At 37.4% G+C, this 22640-nt stretch overlaps 1 protein-coding gene across 22 annotated transcripts in view; it reads left to right on the top strand.

Moving 5' to 3' along the window:
* Positions 1-22640, top strand: part of HEATR5A (HEAT repeat containing 5A) — a 141898-nt gene that overhangs the window by 65599 nt on the left and 53659 nt on the right. For 12 of the 22 annotated variants that reach the window (XM_063715825.1, XM_063715832.1, XM_024231711.3 and 9 more), the window contains 7 exons: positions 3886-4049; positions 4131-4306; positions 12159-12264; positions 12903-13093; positions 14900-15059; positions 17536-17725; positions 18703-18872. In XM_063715825.1, the coding sequence (XP_063571895.1) occupies positions 3886-4049; positions 4131-4306; positions 12159-12264; positions 12903-13093; positions 14900-15059; positions 17536-17725; positions 18703-18872 (1157 nt within the window). Of the gene's footprint in view, positions 1-3885; positions 4050-4130; positions 4307-12158; positions 12265-12902; positions 13094-14899; positions 15060-17535; positions 17726-18702; positions 18873-22307; positions 22335-22640 lie in introns of all 22 variants that reach the window. The other 10 variants (XM_063715829.1, XM_063715819.1, XM_063715830.1 and 7 more) reach the window with 1 other exon arrangement.

Here is a 22640-nt window from a genome sequence, read left to right as displayed (position 1 = left end):
GGTGTGAACTCCTGACCTCGGGTGATTCACCTTCCTTGGCCTCCTAAAGTTCTGGGATTGCGGGCATGAGCCACTGTGCCCAGCCAAAAGGACTGCTGCTCAACTCTTCAATAAACATTTAGGAATACAAGAATCTCGACTTAAAATCTACAGTGTATCTTCTGATAAATAATAGAAGTCTTTTTTTTTTGGGGGGGGGGGGGCGGGGGGGGACGGGGCCTCACTGTGTCAACCAGGCTGGAGTGCAGTTGTGTGATCATGACTCACTGCAGCCTCGACCTCCCAGGTTCAAGTCATCCTCCCACCTCAGCATCCCAAGTAGCTGAGACTGCAGGTGTGCACCACCACTCCCAGCTAGTTTTTTTTTTTTTTTTTTTTTTTTTTTAATCATTTGTAGAGATGAGGTATTGCTATGCTGCCCAGGTTGTTCTCAAATTTTTGGGCTTCAGTGATCCTCCCACCTCGGCCTCTCAAAGTGTTGGGATTACAGTCATGAGCCACTGGGCCTGATAATGTAAGTCTTACCCTTAAAAAAACTTGAATTAGAGGAAAAAGTCTTGAAGTCTTCTACTTTTTTTTTTTTCTTAACTTGGATTTTCTCAGAATTAGAGTTTGGAAATGCAATCAGGAGTCCTAAAGGAATAATGAATATATGTGTATATATATTTCAAATCAGTTCCTGTTCATTAGGAGACAAAGTCAGGACTTACTATGAACTTCTGGAAGAAACAAACTCTAGGCCAGGTACATTGGCTCACACCTATAATCCCAGCACATTGGGAGGCTAAGACAAATGGATCATTTGAGGTCAGGAATTTGAGACCAGCCTGGCCAACATGGTGAAATCCCATCTCTACTAAAAATACACAAAATAATTAGCTGGGCATGGTGGCACATGCCTGTAGTTCCAGCTACTTAGGAGGCTGAGGCAGGAGAATCGTTTGAACCTGGGAGGCAAAGGTTGCAGTGAACTGAGATCGCGCCACTGCACTGCAGCCTGGGTGGCAGAGTGAGATTCCATCTTTGAATGAATAAATAAATAAATAAAGTTCTGATTTTATTGATTCCTCCAATGTGTTGTCAAAGAGTCAGTTTCTAGGACATAGTAAGAAATTACTTTTGCCACGTGGAATGTATTTAAGAATTGAAATAAATTTTCTTCATGACTATCCAGCAGATGTAGATTTAGAGTCTTAGAGTGACTTAGTTTTCTGAAGGATTGGAGTAAAAATTGAGTTCTTAGTTTTTATTTCCTGTCTTAGTTTTGGTATGGATTTATTTTCAAATATCTTAATATTCTCTACATTGAAAATAACTCATCAGCAAGTTAGTGATGCATTTTTATACAAAAGCTTATTTGCATTTCAAAATTATCTTAATTATCTTTAGGTACTTTTTCCAGGGACAGTTGGGAAAGTAATCACTTTTAACTGAGAAGCAGAGATTTTCTACTATTTTCACACATAGCCACAGGAACAAACATACCTTGTATATCGTACTACCAACAGAATTATTTTGCTGAGTGTCATATGCTGGTAACTAAGACATTCCTTTGAGCAACTGTCATTTGCTCAGTCATTATGACTTCACTGATCCCTGTCCACTCTTCCTAATTCCTGTATGTAATCTCTCCTTTCCCTAAATGTAATAGTGCTTTTGTTTTTATCTTTTATGAAACATAATAGTTCCTATTATAGTTATATGTATGTATTGGTATCCCATAGTGTATACCTTCTTGAAAGGAGGATTAAATATAATAAAATTTTTCTCTGTAGCATATTAAACACAATTTGGATGAATGAGTGATTCAGCACGGTGGTTAAAAGCTCAAATTCTGGAGCCTGATTAACTGCGTTTCAGTCTGACAGCTATATGATCACCATATGATCTCTGGCAAATAATAAATTCCCTGTTCCTGTTTCGTTACCTGTAAAACAACATACTAACCTGACCTTATTAGGTTACTATGAAGGTTATATGTAAAGCTTTTAGGACATTTCCCAACACATATTAAGTATTCAGTAAGCCAAGCACTGTGTGTAATCTCAGCTATTCAGGAGGCTGAGACAGGAGGATCACTTGAGGCTTGGATTTAGAGATTAGCCTGGACAATATTGTGAGACCTCATCTCTTAAAAAAAAAAAAAGTAAACTTCAATAAATATTTGTTGTTACTACTGTTACTGCTGCTAATGATACAGAAAGTGATGGCAAGTAAACCCTTCCTAACTCATCCTACCACTTCTGATCAGTGGATGTCACCCCAGTCCTCATTTCATCCTGGTGCAATTGCTTGAAGAAACACTTCGAAGAGTATAAACATTTTTCTAAGGGAATTTTTACTCATTCCTGCAGTACTTAAGTTACAAACTGGCAAAACCCATTTAAGCTGTCTGTGGATAAGATTTTTTGATAACCTAACAGAAATTAGGATAAAACATCTTTGAGGTGATCATTGCAGTCAATGTGATAAATGGATCAGCTTTCAAAGTGTATATGTTAGAGAGGCAACCATATGTTGTCTCCCGTGTTATGGGAGAACACAATACCACTTATGAACTAACCTGCACCCACCCTGCCCACCACCAAAAACAAAAATGGGCCCCTTCTAGATACAACTACCAATTTATTTTTTTTAAAGTACAGATAGAAGAACAAATTAAGCTATAAAAGGGGCCTATAATCATAAAAACCCAGACTGTAGAAAACTCTACAAAACAAATAATCTTGTTTCTTCAAATAAATTACCAGTTAGGGGAAAGGTATAGGGAGAATACTAAATTGAAAGAGACAAGATAAACTAGCTGCAATGTGTACACCTTACTTAGATCTAGATTCAAACATGGAAGCAAACAAAAACAGGTGTTTATGAGGTAGTTGGAAATTTGAATACTGAATGGGTATCTGAAGTTAAGTGGTTTTTTTTTTTTTTTACAACATGAGATTATGATAGCAGGATTATGTTCAAAATAAAATGTATTTCACTTTAATGATACACAGTGAAATATTTATGGATGAAATGATGTGCTGCCTAGGGTTTTCTTAAAAATAATGTGGAGAAATGTGGGATCAAGAATGGGGATGTAGGTGAAATAATACTGTTGCAACTGGTAAAGATGAATAATAAGCATATGCTGGAAGGGATGGGGCAGGCATCATCATAGTACTATTATTTATTTATGTTTGAAATTTTCCATAATAACATGTCTAAGTTTTCTCGGGCTAATTCTTTTTTTTTTTTTTTTTTCTTGAGATGGAGTCTCATTCTGTTGCCCAGGCTGGAGTGCAGTGGCTGATCTTGGCTCGCTGCAACCTCTGCCTCCTGGATTCAAGCAATTCTCCTGCCTCAGCCTCTGAGTAGCTGGGGTTACAGGCACCTGCCAACACACCTGGCTAATTTTTGTGTTTTTAGTAGAGATGGGGTTTCGCCATGTTGGCCAGGCTGGTCTTGAACTCCTGACCTCAAGTGATCCGCCCACCTTCACCTCCCAAAGTGCTGGGATTACAGGCGTGAGCCACCACACCCGGCCTCAGGCTAATTCTTATACATTTTTTCAGACCGTGCTTTTTTAAAAAACATACCTGCTTTTGTAAATCTTTTTTTACATCTATTTTTATTTTTCATGTCATGTTATACCTTAAGGTATGTACACACACACACACACTTTGAGATGTTCTTTTAGTATCCATTCTTAACCTTGTTACTAGCAACACATAGTTGAGCCAGTCATTTCTAGGGCAGTTTTCAAGGATGAGAAATACAATCTTCGGCTATGATATGTTAAAGTTGGCCAGTGGGTGCATTAAAGCTCAACCTGAGTTTTAAACCCCATACTCTCACCAGATAATTAATAGTACTAATTGCTCTTTTTCTGTGACTCAACAGGAAACCTCTGTGCTATCCTCAAAGAGCTGGCTGCTGACTTGACTGCCCCTGATATTCAGGTGGCAGCATCTACATTTTTACTTCCACCGCTCTGTCATCAGGATGACCTTTTGATATTAAGTCGTTTGCTACAAGAGACTGACCATAGATTTATTGAAGAACAGGTATGGCCATTTTTTACTCTTGAGTAGATTCAATCTGTGATCAGTGATTTTAAAACCTTATATACTTTTTTTCCCTTTTAGCTCCTGCTTGGTAATGGTGTTGCTTGCGGAAGTCTTGAATATGACCCTTATTCGATTTATGAGAAAGATGTAGAGGGAGATTCAGTGCCTAAGCCCTTACCTCCAGCACTATCAGTTATTAGTTCTGCATCCAAGCTCTTTGGGGTTGTATGCGCTCATGTGGGAGAAACTCAAAGGTAAATATCTTCAATGGTTCAGTGAATGGATAATAGAGAACTGGTGGGTAAGAAGAATGTTGCTAGAGATCTCATTAGCATAAATGATTTCTTATAAATGACAGGCGAAGGTGAAATAAAAGTTCTTGTTTAATTATTCACTTGGCTAATATTTAATAAGAAATGATTAAATGCCTAAAACCACTAGAACTGTTGTGGATACAATACTTTGCCCACAGTTAGCTTATCATCTAGCTGAAAATACAAATGAAAAATAATGACATAAGAATATTGATTTATGAGCAGTCATTACAAAGACATATACTAGGTTTTTTCTTAGACTAGGTCTCATAGGCTTTCTTACCTTGGAAATTTTTTGGAACCATTATAGGTCCAGGGATTTGTCTTCAGTTGGAGGGATTTTAAATGGTTTTTATCAGTTCACTTAAAATGAACTTTAGACCAGTGGTCCCCAACCTTTTAGGCACCAGAGACCAGTTTGGCAAAAGACAGTTTGTCCATGGGGTAGGGATAGGAGAAGGTTTTGGGATAAAACTGTTCCACCTCAGATCATCAGGCATTGGGAGGGGTGCACAACCTAGATCCCTCACATGCACAGTTGACAATAGCATTCACACTCCTGTGAGAATCTAATGCTGCTGCTGATCTGACAGGAGTTTCGCTCAGATGATAATGCTCGCTTGCCCGCCGCTCACCTCCTGCTGTGCAGCCCATTCCTAACAGGCCGTGGACCAGGACCAGTCCGTGGCCCACGGGTTGGGCCCCCCGCTTTAGATCACACACACATACACACACAAAGATAATAGATATTTAATTAACTTGATTGTGGTAATCTATTTCACAATGTATATATGAGCAAAACCTCTTTAAAAACATTATGTTGTACAACTCATACTATGTGGGGATTTCCATCTTATGCTATTGTATGTGAAAAATTAATAAATACAAGATGTCCTCCCCAAAAAATGGACTATGGTTTTGAAAAACCAAAGGGTGATAATGATTTCTCATTGAGAATGATAGTTTCTTAATTAGTAACTGGACATATACATTTCTCAGGCATCAAAATCCACTATCCAGGAAATTGTTACTATCTGAAAAATGAAATGGGAAGTGAATCTCTCTCACAGGCTATTGTGGCTAATAACAGTTTACAAATCACTGTCATCCACACTGATTCATTCATTCATTTCCTCTCTCTCGACCAACAACAATGCATTTGACTAGATCATAGCTTTTATTATATCTTCGTATCCAGTTATATCTTCCAGAGGATACCAGTTAGACAATTTACCTTTATCTCTTTGGTGAAGACTTAGAAAAATATTTTAGTTTCATCACCAACACCTCTCTGAAACAGGTCTTGGGATAATTTGCTTTCATTGCATAGAAAAGTGAATGAAATTTACATTGATTTTTACTAGCTTCAGTTTCAAAAGATAATGTTTTTTCCAAATGTGTTTGTAGCATTTCCTGTATATACTGTAACTATAAGGTTATGGTGGTAAGAGAATATATGACTGAATTGTTAATGAATGAAGAGGAAAATGACAGTGGTTTGGAATATTCAAAGAAAGATTCATGGAGAGGATGAAATTTGAACTAGTCTCTAACTGCCTTTTTATAGAGCATATAATTACTTTAGAATAATTAATTTGGATTAATATACCAATAACTACTGTGGATGAAACAGGGCTGGCCTTTTAAGCAAAGGATTTAAATTAAGCCTGTTCTTAAATGGTTCCACTATCTTTGATGGGTCTAAGGTGGAAAAGCAAAAAAGAAAATATACTTTTTACAGCCTTTCCTCTTAAAAAAGTGATTTTATTATTCTAGAGAAGTTTTCTTTTCGGATTTATTGCCCAATTGTAGTTTCAGGAAGATCCTTTCTTATTAAGTTTAATGAATTTTTTAATGTGCTCATAGTTTTTGTATCCCCGCCTAAATTATAATAATAATAATGAATATTCAAGGAAGGGGAGATTTTGTTTGTTTTGATAAAAACCTTGAGAACAGATAAAAGCAAACCCTATCATTCTGTTTGGATTCTAACAAATTTGGAACAAACAGGATTCTAACTATTTTGGAATAAAAATAGTAGGTGACCAGGCACAGTAGAGGCCAAGGCAGGCAAATTGCTTGAGCTCAACAGTTCAAGAGCAGCCTAGGCAACATGGCAAAACTCCTTCTCTACAAAAATACAAAAATTAGCTGTGCATGGTGGTGTGCAACTGTAGTCCCAGCTACTCAGGAGGCTGAGGTGGGAGGATCGCTTGATACTGGGAGTTAGAGGTTGCAGTGAGCCAAGATCTCACCACTGCACTCCAGCCTTAGCAACAGAGCAGGACACTGTCTCAAAAATATATTTATAAAGAAGTGACCTGGCAAGATCCCAGATACAGAAAGTGGGTTATAAGCAGTTATCCGCAGTCACCAGTAGGTGTCGTTACAGAACCAGAAGATAGAAACTACATGAATAGGGAAGTTAAGTTTCTAATTTCCTGTTATGCCAGATATGATATTTATGTAAAATATCAGGCTGTTTGCTTCTCGGCCTTACATTTGAGTTCTAGAGAAGAAAGGTCTTAATTAAAGTATCTATATTTAAACAGCAACCGAATATTTCAAGCCATTTTGTTGTTATTGTGGTTAGCCTTATGTTTAAACAGTTGTGTAACATGTGGTTGTCCTAAGGTTGGAAATAATACTTATGTAATATAAATTAATGCACAATTTATTAATGCATATGTAATTGTCTTTTAAATTAGTTGATTCTCTCTATTCTGACTGTAGGGTTCTAATGTAAAAATGTTTAACGGTTGGAAAGTCAAGATATTTTATACAGAAAAGAAATAATATTGATCTCAATCATGTATTGTTTGTGGTTACTTTTTTTTTTCTTTGAGACAGCCCAGGCTGGAGTGCGGTGGCTCACTGCAACATCCGCCTCCTGGGTTTCAAGTGATTCTCCTGGCTCAGCCTCCCAAGTAGCTGGGATTACAGGCATGCACCACCATGCCTGGCTAATTTTTGCATCTTTTAGTGGAGATGGGGTTTCATAATGTTGGCCAGGCTCGTCTCAAACTCCTGACCTCAGGTGATCCGCCCTCCTCGGCCTCCCAAAGTGCTGAGATTATAGGCATGAGCCACTGTGCCTAGCCTGTGTGTGGTTACTTTATTTTTGTTTTGTTTTGTTTTGAGACAGAGTTTTGCTCTGTCACCCAGGCTGGAGTGCAGTGGCACCATCTCGGCTCACTGCAACCTCCGCCTCCCAGGTTCAAGTGATTGTCCTGCCTTGGCCTCCTGAGTAGCTGGGACTACAGGCACGCACCACCATGCCTGGCTAATTTTTGTATTTTTAGTAGAGATGGGTTTTCGCCATGTTGGCCAGGCTGGTCTTGAACTCCTCACCTCAGGTGATCTGCCCCTGTCAGCCTCCCAAAGTCCTGGGATTACAGGTGTAAGCTACTGCTCCTGGCCTGCGTTTGTGGTTGCTTTTAAATAGATTTTCACCTAATCGCAAAGAATGAGTTCCTTAATTCACCTGAGGATTGTTCCACCCTTGACTTGCACATTGGAATTATCTGGACAAATTTTTAAGATACTGAAGATCCTGATTAGTACGGTATGCATACTGTGGTGGTGGGCACTGAAATTTTTTAAACTCCTTAGGTGATTGTGATAAATGGACTGCTTCAACAAATGATGTCACTTGGGAATGGATGGACAGAGAGGAAAAAAACAGTTATAATTCTCAGTAGTAAAAAATTTTGCCATTATATACCCTCTAAAAAGTATTATTTTGTTTTTGTTTGTGGTTACTGTTTTGTTTGTGTATACTGTGTGTACCCCCTATCTAAAGGGTTTATAATGTAAAATGTATAATGTAAAATAAATCAACATTTTCAAATGTTACATCTTCACCCTTTATTCAGTTAACTGCATTTTTATTCCATCTAGACTCAAAACTTTTAGTACCTATCATTTCATTCCAAACTGATAATTATATGTTATAATTGATACTACTTATGAGTACTAATTCAGTATTACTGAGAATAAGTCATCTCCATCTTCCTGAAGATCAGAATCTTTTGTTGAGATCTCTATAGGAATTGGTGTCATATATCTTGAATCCTTGATTAGTTAATAGGGTATTCAATCTCTTTCAGGATTGGGGGGCAGAGGATGAAGAAAAAGATTTTGAGCTCTGACAATCCTGTTTTGTAGTCTTTGGTCCATGAATGTGGTCAAGAAATAATAGCATAGGTCAGCTTATAGTACAGTACAACAAATTCTTAATCTCTAACCTTACGTATTTTTATAACTTTCAGCGTAATACAGTTTCACAATAACAGATGTAGGATATGATCTAATAATGACGTTATAGGTTTTTAAACTTGGGAACTTGATCATACAGTTATTCTTAATTCCCCATTTGTCACATTTACCCTCCATAATCTTCCTGTAGGGTGCTTTGGACATAAATATGTTCTTAAAAAAAAAAATGCCAGCCAGGTGCAGTGGCTCACTCCTGTAATCCCAGCACTTTGGGAAGCCGAGGCGGGCGGATCACGAGGCCAGGAGATGAAGACCATCCTGGTTAACACGGTGAAACCCCGTCTCTACTAAAAATACAAAAAAATTAGCCAGGTGTAGTGCGGGCGCCTGTAGTCCCAGCTACTCAGGAGGCTGAGACACGAGAATGGCATGAACCCAGGAGGCAGAGCTTGCAGTGAGTTGAGATCGCGCCACTGCACTCCAGCCTGGGCGACAGAGCAAGACTCCATCTCAAAAAAAAACCAAAAAATGCCTTAAATATAGACTTAAACAATGGGCAGAAAACTTTTCTTGGTTTTTTTTTTCATTTTTTTTGAGGCAGCGTCTCATTCTGTCATCCAGGCTGGAGTGCAGTGGTGTGATTTTGCCTCCCTGCAGCTTCAGTCTCCCAAGCTCAAGCAATCGTCCTGCCTCAGCTTCCTAGGTAGCTGGGTCTATAGGCAGGCACCACTACACTGGCTAATTTTTTTTCTTTTTAGTGGAGATAAGGTCTCACTATGTTGCTTAGGCTGGTCTCGAACTCATGGGCTCAAGCGATCCTCCTGCTTCTGCCACCCAAAGTGCTAGGATTACAGGCGTGAGCCACCAGAAAAATTTTCATATGCAAGATACTTAGCAATGTTATTTGTAATAAGAAAAATTAGAAATAGCCTAAATGTCCCAAACTAGGAAGTTGGTTAAATAAATTATATTGCCAGAATATATAATACTAATACCTATTCAGTAATACTATTATAGTAAAACCATATAATAGTTAATAAGATGGGAAAATCCCTGATAATATTGCTTAGGGGAAACAAAACAAGTTATTAACAAAGTATGTACAATACGGTCTCTGTTTTCTAAAAATTATATTCATATGTCTAAGGGAGAAAAGAACAAAGATGTCCAAATGTTAATGGCGGCTCTTTGTAGGTGGTGGGATTTGGGGTAAATTTCTTTTTTTTTAATGTGCTTTTCTGAGTTTTTCAAATTTATTACGAGAAATAAAATTAACCTTGAAGTAAGGAAATAAGTACTTTTCTAAGTATTCTTAGTGTTCCACCATTTTTATTACATTTTATTTTTATTTTTATTTTTTATTTTTGGAGATGGAGTCTCGCTCTGTCACCCAGGCTGGAGTACAGCGGTGCCATCTCAGCTCACTGCAACCTCCACTCTTGGCTCAAGCAGTTCTCCTGCCTCAGCCTCCCAAGTAGCTGGGACTACAGGCACATGCCACCACGCCTGGCTAGTTTTTATATTTTTAATAGAGATGGAGTTTCACCATGTTGTCCAGGCTGGTCTCAAACTCCTGACATCAGGTGATCTTCCCACCTCGGCCTCCTAAAGTGCTGGGATTGTAGGTGTTTGCCATTGCGCCTGGCCTTTATTACATTTTATAAATTGATTTTATACATACTGCTTTCCCCAACCCGTATGATGTACACATAGCCTCATACCTTCCTTTTTACTCTTTAACTCCTTGTACAGTTAGGTTTTTTAAAGGCACGATCCCCATGTCTATTCTGATTTGATAACAGAATTGCCATTTACGGGACAGCTTGCCTTGTAGCCTCAGCAGAATGATGGAGATCTAGTTTTAAAGGACTTAGGGATATTATTGAAAGTACATTAAGGTTAGATAAAAGTATGTCCATATTTTCATGTTCAGCCAGTCATGCTGTGTGTTTAATTACCTGATGCTGTTGTCTTTTATGCTTGCTTAACAAGCACACCTGACTGCCTACTAGATGCCAAACACAAGATATTAGGGAGATAAAGATAAAATTATAAGCTTCCTGCCATCAAGATAATTTACAACTGAAAAAGTTATCTTCAGTGTATTTCAGGTTTCTCATTTAAAGGGAGAAAAGAGGGAAAAGGAAGTATAGGGCATAGAAACAATGTTTTAAAGAGATATTAATGGTAAGATGGGGTGGTTTATTTTATGGTTACATGTATTTAATCTTGACATAAGGAATTAAAACCTCTGTGCTATAAGGACATGAAATATTGTGTATATTTATCTTAATTAGAATTGTGAAAATTGGAACATTTTTCTCACCAGTAGCAGAGTGGTTGAATAAATTTTAGTATGTGTATATAATGAAATTTGGATTCACAAACATTAGAAGAAAAATGACCAGGCACAGTGGTTTACCCCTATAATCCTAGCACTTTCAGAGGCCGAGGCTGGAGGATCGCTTGAGCTTAGGAGTTCAAGACCAGCCTGAGCAACATAGTGAGACGTCATCTCTTTAAAAAAAAAAAATTAGCAGGGTGTGGGTAATGTGTTCCTGTAGTCCCAGGTACTCTGGTGGCTGAGGCTGGAGGATCACTTAAGCCCGGGAGGTCGAGGCTGCAGTGAGCTATGATGGCATCTATAGCTAACCAGAAGCAGCATAGCTCTTTGAATCCCCAACTATGCTTTGAAAATATACTTGGGACTATACTATACATAAAACAATTTTAACTCTTGCTTTTTTCATTTAACATTACCTTTTTAGCACTTTTCAAATCATTTTTATTCTTTTTTTTTTCTTTCTTTCTCTGAGACAGGATCTTGCTTTGTCACCCAGGCTGGAGTACAGTGGCATGATCATAGCTCACTGTAACCTTGAACTCCTGGGCTCAAGTGACCCTTCTGCTTCAGCCTCCTGGGTAGCTAGGACTACAGTCATGTGCCACTATGCCTAGCTAACTTTTTAATTTTTTGTAGCATCAGAGGTCTCACTGTGTTGCCCAGGCTGGTTCTAAACTCCTAGCTTCAAGCAATCTTCCTGCCTCGAATTCTGTGAGGCTATGTGTTACATATAATATTTGTGGAGTTATATCAATATTGACTACATTTGTTGGTATTATCTCAAATTTTAGTTTTTCAGTTATTGGAATGTGCATTCTCACACTTACAATTACTGCAGTAGTTTAAAGGACCTAAAGTGTGAAGTTTAAATGATATTGAGAGGCCAGGGGCAGTGGCTCACGCCTGTAATCCCAGCACTTTGGGAGGCCAAGTGGGCGGATCACTTGAGATCAGGAGTTCAAGACCAGCCTGGCCAACATGGTGAAACTACTACTACTCTACTAAAAATACAAAAATTAGCCAGGTGTGGTGGTGCACACCTGTAATCCCAGCTACTTGGGAGACTGAGGTGAGAGTATCTCTTGAGCCAGGAAGGTGGAGGTTGCAGTGAGCCGAGATGGTGCCAATATACTCCAGCCTGGGTGACAGCGAGACTCTGTCTCAAAAAAAATAAATAAATAAAATAAAACTTACCTACTTGCTTTCAAATCCTGTTATTTCTGATTGTAGGCTTCTTATATTGGAACAGCTTTTGGACAGTATAAAGCACACAAAAGGAGCTCGTCAGCAAGTGGTTCAGTTACACGTTGTTTCTTCAGTTTCTAGTTTCTTGAAGGTAATTATTATTTTTATTTATTTAAATGTTTGCTTCATTTTTTAAAAAATTTGTGGCCAATGAAGTTTGTCGGAGGATGATGTTTCTAAAATGCTCTTTTTTCCTTCATTTTTCTTAATCTCCTGATGAAAAGTTTTCAGAATTTGAAATTCTCCTTTTACTTTTTGTCCACATAAAACTTGTTAGAAATCAAACCTATAATCTCTGCATAGAGCTGTGCATTAACCTACCAATCCTGATATCCTGGGCCAGGGATTGATGGATTATGGCCTGTGGACCAAATCCAGCTCATTGTTACTTATGACTTACCGTTTCTATGTACAGTAAAATATAATAGACTTCATTAGTTGCTTATTTTGTGGACATCTCTGTTAATGTTCTTTCAAACCATTTATACCTTAATGATAATTGATTACCATATTGCTGCCTGGAGGTTTAAAATTCTAAAGTGTTTTGTAAAAAAAAAAAAAATGAAATTATATTTGTATTATCAGTGTGGATTTTTGTGTTCTTATTTGTTTTTAAGTAGTAATCCAAGTATGAACATATTTGGATTTGGTTAACCAGAATGTACATTCCTAACTGGATATGAGAATTTACTACAATTGTAAGTTTGGGTTGTTCTTTGCATATTTCAGTACGTGGCTGGCTCCAAGGGATGTTTAGGTCCAGAAGAAATGAAAAGATTTGCCTTAACATTAGTTACAGGAGCCCTAGAAAGCCCCAACCCCTTGCTGAGATGTGCAGCTGCAGAGTCATGGGCTAGATTAGCCCAAGTGGTTGATGATGGAGCTTTTACTGCTGGATTAGCTCAAGTTAGCTTTGACAAGTAAGTGAATTTCTTATTTAATATTCAGAGGCTATGTTTCAAAACTGGGTATAGCTTTCTGGTTTGTTGGAACTAGTAAGATCTTCATTCTGAGATTTAACTAAGAAAAGAAAAATTGTCAAATGTTGACTGCTTTAAAGGAAAGAAAATAAAAATTGGCCTGCTGGTCTTGGCACATAAAACAATTACTATTTCAGCTATAGTCTTTATATAATAAGAAAGATCAGAATCTATATGAATGATGTAATTGCTCATCAATGGGATGGACTCTAGGATAGTGAAATATTTATACAGTTTTATAATGTAAAACATATATGATAAGTAATAACAAACTACAGGAAAAAGAAAAGGCTATAGGCTGCAGATGAGGAAACAAACGGTACTTTCATGTCTTTTTTTTTTTTGAGACGGAGTCTCGCCCTGTCGCCCAGGCTGGAGTGCAGTGGCGCGATCTCGGCTTACTGCAAGCTCTGCCTCCCAGGTTCATGCCATCAGCCTCAGCCTCGCGAGTAGCTGGGATTACAGGCATGTGCCACCACCCAGCTACTTTTTGTATTTTTTTAGTAGAGATGGGGTTTCTCCATGCTGGCCAGGCTGGTCTGGAACTCCTGGCCTGTACTTTCATTTCTATCAGTTGTATAACTTTCAATAGATTACTTAATCTTCTCAGCCAGTGTTCTTCTATTCCAGGAGGTACTGCGCTACCTACTTAAGAATGTTAAGGTAAATGAGATAGTAAATATTAAAGTAATATGGGAAAAAAGCCTACAAATAAAACTTTGTGGTTATATTAGTTATATATGTATAATAAGTTATATTAGGAGTGGTGGTGGTAGTATTGATAGCACTTTGACCTTGGAGCCTACTGAATATGTGTGTCTGATTTGAAGTCTGGAGTCAGGTTATTAACTTGGCTCTAATCCCAACTCTACCATTGGATAGTTGGTTACTTTGTGAGAGCTATTTGAGCTATCATTTTGGTTTCCTCATCTATAAACAGGAACTGATAATAGTATGAATTTCAGGGTTGTTGAGAGGATTAAAGAAGGGCTAAATATAAACCACTTAAATGAGCACACAGTACATAGAAAATTCCTAATAAACCTTAACTTCTCTTGTATTTAATTTTATTTATTTTTGATACAAGGTGTTGCTCTGTCACCCAGGTTGGAGTACAGTGGTGTGATCTTGGCTCACTGCAGCCTCGAACTCCTGGACTCCAGCAATACTCCAGCCTCAGCCTCCCGAGTGACTGGGACTACAGGCTTGTGGCACTATGCCCAGTTAATTAAAACAATTTTTTTTTAGTAGAGACAGGGTCTCATTATGTTGTCCAGGCTGATCTCAAACTCCTGGGTTGAAGTGATCCTCCCGCCTTGGCCTCCCAAAGTGCTGAGAGTACAGGCGTAAGCTACCACACCTAGCCTATTTAACATCAAAATTAAGTTGAAACTCTATGAAATTAAAGTATCTCAGCATTTGAGTTTTTAAAATGTAACTTAATGATAAAGTAATAATAATGCTTGTCTTAAAAACCTTCTTCATGTATATATATGAAAGACATTGAAACTGTTCATGCTAAACTAATCATTAATAATATGAGGACATTTTGATTCAAAATGTTTTCCTTTGCAAGATGCCTTTCAGTTACTTCAGAATTTTTCATTAGTTAGCCAAAAATGTATTTCTAAATTTTGCAACTAACCATATAAAAAGTTTTGCCTAAGTGACAATGTACATGCATTAGTTTTTGTGTTTTTATTCTTTTGCAGTGATTACCATTTATTTTTATTTTCATATTTACAGATTGAAATCAGCAAGGGATGTGGTTACCAGAACAGGACACTCATTGGCCTTGGGGTCCCTACATAGGTATTTAGGAGGAATAAGTTCTTCTCAACACCTAAATTCTTGTATTGGAATCCTTTATACTTTGGCGCAGGACAGCACTTCTCCTGATGTGCAGGTGGGTACTTCATGTGATACTTCCCTTGAAATTCATGATTTTTAGATGATGCAGATTGTGTTTATATTGAACGTTAATAATTTATGAATATAGTTTCCTCCCATAGTAATTGTGGAAGCCATTGTTAACCTTGGTGGATTTTAAAAATTAAAATCTTCCCCCACACTCAGAGTCTGAAGTCAATTTCAGTGTGTTTTTCTGAAAATGTATCTCTGTTCCATCTTAATAATAGCATTGGGCTAGAAGTAGTGGCTCACGCCCATAATCTCACACTTCAGGACGCCGAGACGGGCAGATTGCTTGAGCTCAGGAGTTCAAGACCAGTCTGGGCAACATGGTAAAACACTGTCTCTACAAAAGATACAAAAATTAGCCGGGCATGATGGTATGCATCTGTGGTCTCAGCTACTCAGGAGGCTGAGGTGGGAGGATGGCTTGAGCCGGGGAGACAGAGGTTGCCGTAAGTCCATTTTGTGCCACTACGCTCCAGCCTAGGCAACAGAGCCAGACCCTATCTCAAAAATAATAATAATAATAAATAATAATAATAATAGCATCTACTATTTTAAAGAGCTTAATAGGTACCAGGTGTTACGATACATTCTTCTAAGTCTCATAGTAATTCTCTTAGTCCTTGTAATAATTTATTAGGGTGTGTATAGCCCATTATGGGGAAATAAAACTGAGGCTTAAGAAGCTAAGCAACTTGCTCACAACTGAAAAGCTAATAAATCATGGAATCAGATCAAGAACACAAATCATAGACTCCAAACTCCTGTTCTTAACCACTTTACCATATCGTTGTACATATCTTACCCATTTCTGTCAATAAAATCATCATTCTCCTATCTTAATCAAATATGGAATGATTTTTATTTCTCCTGTTCTTTTACTCCCCTTCTGTCATCTTATCTGTCTCCCTTATTAATGTGTGCCAAATTACTGTCATAGCCTCCTAATTCGTCACGTTTTTAGGTCCTTTTCTTTCCAACTCTCTCTAGATATAAGGCTAAATTTGTTTTCCTAAAAGATTTTCATCTTGACACTTTCCTGCAGAAAAGCTTGACAAAGTGCTTATTGCTTCTTGAATCAACTTCTTTATTCCAGTCCCATCAACTGACCCCACAGATGTTTTCTGTTACTACCTCAAAGTGTTGACTTCTACAGATGATTTATCCACATGTCATTCTCATGTCTACATTTACCTTTTGTTTTTCTCTTCTCTCCTTACATGCCTATTTGATATTCCACATCTTTTAGTCTTTTAAGATCCAGTATAACCACCATCTCATCAAGCTTTAATCCAGTTAGTTTTCCCCCTCTGAATTACCGTATTACTACTCGCCGCCTCCACTTCATCTAGTACTTGACTGAATTGACTTACAAGGTTTCCATTTTTCACCCGTCTTTATATATAGTACTTTTTGCTTCTATTATATTCTTCTCTCTCTTCAAGAAGTCTATTCTGAATGTACCTAGTTTTACATTGAGTACCTTTTTTGTTGTTTAATTCATATACTTTCCGTGGCTGTCAGTGTCATTTCTGAATTTTCTTGATTGCTCTCTCTCACCTAACAAATAGAAACTCATTTCTGCAGCATTTAAAGTACTGTAAGCTTTCTTATACATCCATTGATAAGAGGAATAAAACTTTTTCAGTTCATTTTCTGAAGAGAGAGCTTTTAATTTACTTCTTGTTATAGAACATTAAAACATACACAAAATTAGAAAGTATACTATAATGAATCTATTATACTCATCACCTAACTTCAGTGGTTATCAGTATATGACCAGTCTTTTTTCATTTAAACCATTGTGTGTGTGCGTGTGTGTGCGTGTGTGTGTGCACGTGCGTGCGCACCTGCCATAAATGTACATATCTATGTACAAACAGTACATTATGTAACCACCACCTGAAATCAAGAAACAGTCCATTATCAATACCCCATACACACTTCTCATACTGTCTTTTAGTTAACTACCTGCCCCCACCAAGGATAACCACTATCCTAATTTGCAACAGCATAAATTAGTTTTGCTTGCTTCTATACTTTATGTAAATGGAATCATACAACATATATTCTTTTATGTCTGGCTTGCTTCACTCAACATTATGTTCAAGAGATATGTCCATATTGTTGAATGTAATTGTAGATTTTGTTGAATCTTTTTAAAAACTTGAATTTTCATTCTTTCTATAGATTAAACAATAAACAATTTTTCAACAAACTAGATTTGATTCAAACTGTTAGCTAAAGTACCAACTATTACTTGCAATTCTTAATGATGAACTGTATCATTCTAAATTGGATGATTGCCTCTGAGTTGAAAGTCCTCCATTTCTCTTTCCACATTAGTAGTAGCATACACATTTGCTGTTACTTTATCACTTGCTTCAACAAAAGAACAACTTAATGTATTTTATGTTTCTTAATGCTGCTCTAATGTTTTTAATTATTTTTCTTTGTCATTACAGACCTGGGCATTACATTCTCTATCATTGATCATTGATTCTGCTGGCCCACTCTATTATGTGCATGTGGAACCTACCCTTTCTCTTATTATAATGTTGTTGTTAAATGTGCCTCCTACTCATGCTGAAGTTCACCAAAGCCTTGGTCGCTGTTTGAATGCCCTTATTACCACGTTAGGTCCAGAGCTACAAGGTGTGCATAGCTGCTTTTATGATGTTTTACATTAAAAATAATACACATAAAAATGAATTCAGTTCCTAGTCTGTATGCTTGGCACGTAATACGTGCTGTATGTTTTGTTAAATGAATGTATAAATGCCATTCAGCCTGATTTCTCTTACCTTGAAAAGACAGAGTACAATATTTAGACAATTACATATCTCCTAAAGATGCCTTCCTTAACAGTTAAAATGACAGACATGAAGCAGAATCATCCAAAGAGCTCTGTTCTCTATTTAAGAAATAAATGGCTAAGTCCAAAATTTCAAATATTACAAGCTATTCAAATTGCATAGTATTACATGATTATAATACATGAAAGTAATTCTTAACTAATACAAGCGAGGCTAAGTTTATTGGCAATTTCTAATTCCACTTTTTATGAAAATTTGGTATAACCTACTGATAGTCTTAGGTTCTTCTTTGCCTGATTATTTGTGTTGTAATAAACTTTTCAGATTAAGAATAACTAAAGTAGGTCAGGCGCAGTGGCTCACGCCTGTAATCCTAGCACTTTGAGAAGCTGAGGCAGGTGGATCATTGGATCTCAGGAGTTCGAGACCAGCCTAGCCAACATGGTGAAACCCTGTCTCTACTAAAAATATGAAAAATTAGCCAGGCATGGTGGTGCGCACCTGTACTCCCAGCTACTCGGGAGACCGGAGGCAGGAGAATCACTTGAACCCGGAAGCCAGGGTTGCTGTGAGCCGAAATGGCACCACTGCACTCCAGCCTGGGCAACAGACTGAGACTCTGTCAAAAAAAAAAAAAAAAAAAGAATAACTAATCTAACAATCTGTAACTTAGATTATCCCTACTTTTGTAGAAGAAATTATACGTCACAGATTCGTAGCTTAAAACTGGAAGTAAATTTTAAAACCTGTAATATATGTTTAAAGAGTAATGTTTTTATAGGCCGATTATTAAAAGCTTTCTGCTTTTTATTTTAGGTAACGGTACTTCAATTTCTACCTTAAGGACTTCCTGTCTACTGGGTTGTGCAGTAATGCAAGATAACCCAGACTGCCTTGTTCAAGCTCAGGCCATCTCTTGCCTTCAGCAGCTTCATATGTTTGCTCCACGACATGTCAACTTGTCTAGCCTGGTTAGCTGCCTCTGTGTGAGTATAAAATTGTAAACGAGCTCTTAGTTTCTTTTATTTGAATCTTAGATTTATTCCAGTACACATTTTAATTATACTCTAGACTATGTACAAAGTTATGTGTTATATATGTAGCTATTTCCCCTCAGTTCTAGTCTTTTTCGGGAATAGGAGGCAGCTTTCATGCAATCAGCTCCTAAGTCTCTCTTATATAATTTTTCTCTCATTAATGTTGAACTTGATATTTGGAATATTTATTCATAAATCAATAAACACATATTGGGTGCTTATAATGTCCCACGTACTATATAAATGCTGTAGGACATGCAAAACTCTATGTGGTCACCTGTCTTTTTTTTCTTCTTTTTCATCTATTCTAAGTTCTTTGCATCCCAGATGGAGAAATAACACTTTTCCTTAATATTCCAGCAACATATGCATCAATATCTGGCTTCTAATATTGTATCTACTGAATGTAGAAAGATAAAGGCCATCAACCAGAAGTTCCTTTGAAGTGGTTCATTGTCATTGGTTTTGAGACTTCCCCTGGCCGGGCGCAGTGGCTCATGCCTGTAATCCCAGCACTTTGGGAGGCCAAGGTGGGCAGATCACCTGAGGTCAGTTTAAAACCAGCCTGGCCAACATGGTGAAACCCCGTCTCTACTAAAAATACAAAAATTAGCTGGGCGTAGTGGTGGGCGCCTGTAATCCCAGCTACTCGGGAGGCTGAGCCAGGAGAATCGCTTGAACCCGGGAGGTGGAGGTTGCAGTGAGCCGAGATCGTGCCATTGGCACTCCAGCCTGGGCAACAAGAGTGAAACTCCGTCTCAGGAAAAAAAAAAAAAAAAGGTTTACCATGTCACCAGTTTCTATCTGGACTTGCCTGAAAAATCGAGTTGCATTTGGAATTATAAATTGACACCATTGCTTTTCAAATTTTTCTACTCCTGCAGTGTTCGTAGCACACTCCCATTAGTAATGTGACTGTTGAAAATCATTATATAGACCTTTCATTTTCAAGCTTGAGGCAAAATATGCAGCATTTCAGAGCTTGAAAGAACCTCAGAATCTTAAAAATCTGTCATATAGATTATCCCTACTTTTGTAGAATGGTGTTTGCGTTATTAAAACCAATCTTCTCAGTAAAAAGATAAACTGAAGACCGAAAAGTTAAATAAAGTAACACATCTAGCTCACCGAAATGGTGGCTAAATCTACATTGTGGGTTTCTGGACTCCTCCTTCAGTTCTCATTTCATTATTCCATACTACCTTTGTAGATTTTATGGATAGATCTTATCTCAACTCTGCCACCTCCTAGCTGTGCGCCTTTAGGGAAGTCCATAATCTCTTCTAGCCTCAGCTACCTTGTCTGCAAAACATGAGGATTACACAAAATGCTGCTTGTAAAGGCAAATGTCTCAGGCATTTAGTTAGTACTCAATAATGGTAGTTGCCTTTGCTGTCTTGACATGTGTCAACACACAGTATATTATTATATTAATTATTGATACTGATAGTCATATAAAACTATTTATTTATTTATTTATTTTAGAGGCACAGTCTCACTTTGTCAGGCCGGAGTGTGGTGGTGCAATCATAGCTCACAGTAGCCTCGAACTCCTGGGCTCAAGTGGTCCTCCCCCCTCAGCCTCCGAAGTAGCTAGGACTACAGGAATGTACCACCACACCTAGCTAATTTTTTTTCTTTTTTGTAGAGACAGGGTCTTGCTATGTTACCCAGACTGGTCTTGAACTTCTGGTCTCAAGCCATCCTCCTGCCTCAGCCCCACAAAGTGCTGGGATTACAGGTGTGAGCCACCATGCCTAGCCCAACAAAACTTTAAAAAGAGAATGTGACTGACTTTCTGTTAGAAACTTTTGTTCCTGTATTTTTTTAGATCTGGGTCAATCATGTATCAGGGAAAACAGCACTTACAGGAAAAGGATTTTACCTGTACCATTCAGGGACTCTTCCCCAGGAATATTACTTTTATATTTGAAGAGTCATTTCCTAAAACCAGTTATTGAAAAATTTTTCACTCCTTTGCATTTGATCTTTTACTCTCCGTTTAAATTTAGTGATACTGCCATTTTTTCTTCTTATCTTATAGAAGATTTCCATTAATTACCTATAAAATTTCTCCTTTACCTGATACATGATTTTTTTTTATTAGCTAAAGTTTATTGAGAAATGAAGAACAAGAATAACCCATTAATTCATGGTGAATAAAATCTGATGAGCTGGGCACAATGGCTCACACCTGTAGTGGCCCAGCACTTTGGTAGGTCAAGGTAGAAGGATCATTTGAAACCAGCCTGGGGAACATACTGAGACCTTGTCTCTATAAAAAATTTTAAGAAAATTATCCGAGCATGGCTGTGTGCACCTGTAGTCCCACTACTACTTGGGAGGCTGAGGTGGGAGGATCACCTGAACCCAGGATGTTGAGGCAACAGTGAGCCATGATTGCGCCACTGCACTCCACCCTGGGCAATGGAGCAAGACACTGTCTCAAAAATATAAATAAATAAAATCTGATCAAACTTATTAACTTTTTCCCTTTCCCAAATCAAAAAAGGGTACATATTTACTGCAGGAAAAAAAAAATAGGCATCAAAAAAAAAGTTACATATGAAAAAGAATAGAGATTATTATATTATCAGACTTTTCTTTTGGGTACATTAGAGCAAGTGAGAAAATCTGAAGTAACAGTTACAAATCGTATGTTAACTCATAGTATTCAAGCTGTAAAGTGATTTTTTTAATACACAACCATAGTCAAAAATTATCACTATAGTGTGTTAATTTAGTGTCTCAATATTTTGGTTAGTAATTTATTCTGAATTTATTAGATTGAATTTATTATATTTTAGAGTATTCACCAAAGTAAGGAAATTGCATTTCATCATTAGGCAAGAATCTTACTGGGAAGTATTTTCCTTTAACTGCATGCTCTTTAACTTCCGTTCTGAACTTGGCCTTAACTACACTAGCAATTCTGAATACTCTTAGTTTTAAAACTTGGCTTCTAAGAGTTAAACTATAATTAACTTCTGATGAGGTAAACCATTAACTTTGCCTCTTGCTGGACACCTGTTCATGTGAATGCAATCCAGATCACTCCTCTCAACACTTATGTCTACTTGATTGGGTTTGATACTGAGGCTTAATCAGAGATTCCAAAGAAAAACCTAAAATTAATCACATGTACATTTTAAAATTATATATTTACGTCTTAGAGTTCTTGAGCTGACTATTTTCAAGAACTTGGCTCAACTCATTTTGTTGGAAAATAAAATATTTGTGGCAAATTTTTAAGCTGAAGCTAAGCCAATTTAAATAATAACTATCAACATTTATATTTTAATGCTTAGCTGACTGTTGTCAAAGTCATCCTAATATTTATCTTTTGGTTTTGTCATGACTGGTGTGTCATTTGTTTTTGTGCAGGAGATCTTGTTGGATAATTCTGTGTTGGTAGGTCCCTGACCCTTGATTCCTAACTTTTTTTGAGTTTTGCGGTGCTGTTTCTTTGTGTCATTTTTTGGTTGTAGATGTTTGTTTTCCTCTGCATCTCTTTTTTTAAGCGAACCATTAATGCTAAATCCAGTATGTGTAGCATGTTTCGTGGTGTTTATTTGATACCAATATAAGCAAATCCTTCCTAACCTTCTCCAGCTGGTGCACTCACTCCTTGCACTAAATTTGGTCTCATTTTTATTTAATATATTCATTTCAGAAAATAATTGTAGTTACAGTTTAATTTAATTTCTGTATTTTGCC

Source organism: Pongo abelii, chromosome 15, assembly GCF_028885655.2.
Source record: "Pongo abelii isolate AG06213 chromosome 15, NHGRI_mPonAbe1-v2.0_pri, whole genome shotgun sequence".
Taxonomy (NCBI): domain Eukaryota; kingdom Metazoa; phylum Chordata; class Mammalia; order Primates; family Hominidae; genus Pongo; species Pongo abelii.
This window is presented reverse-complemented; position numbering and strand designations above follow the sequence as displayed.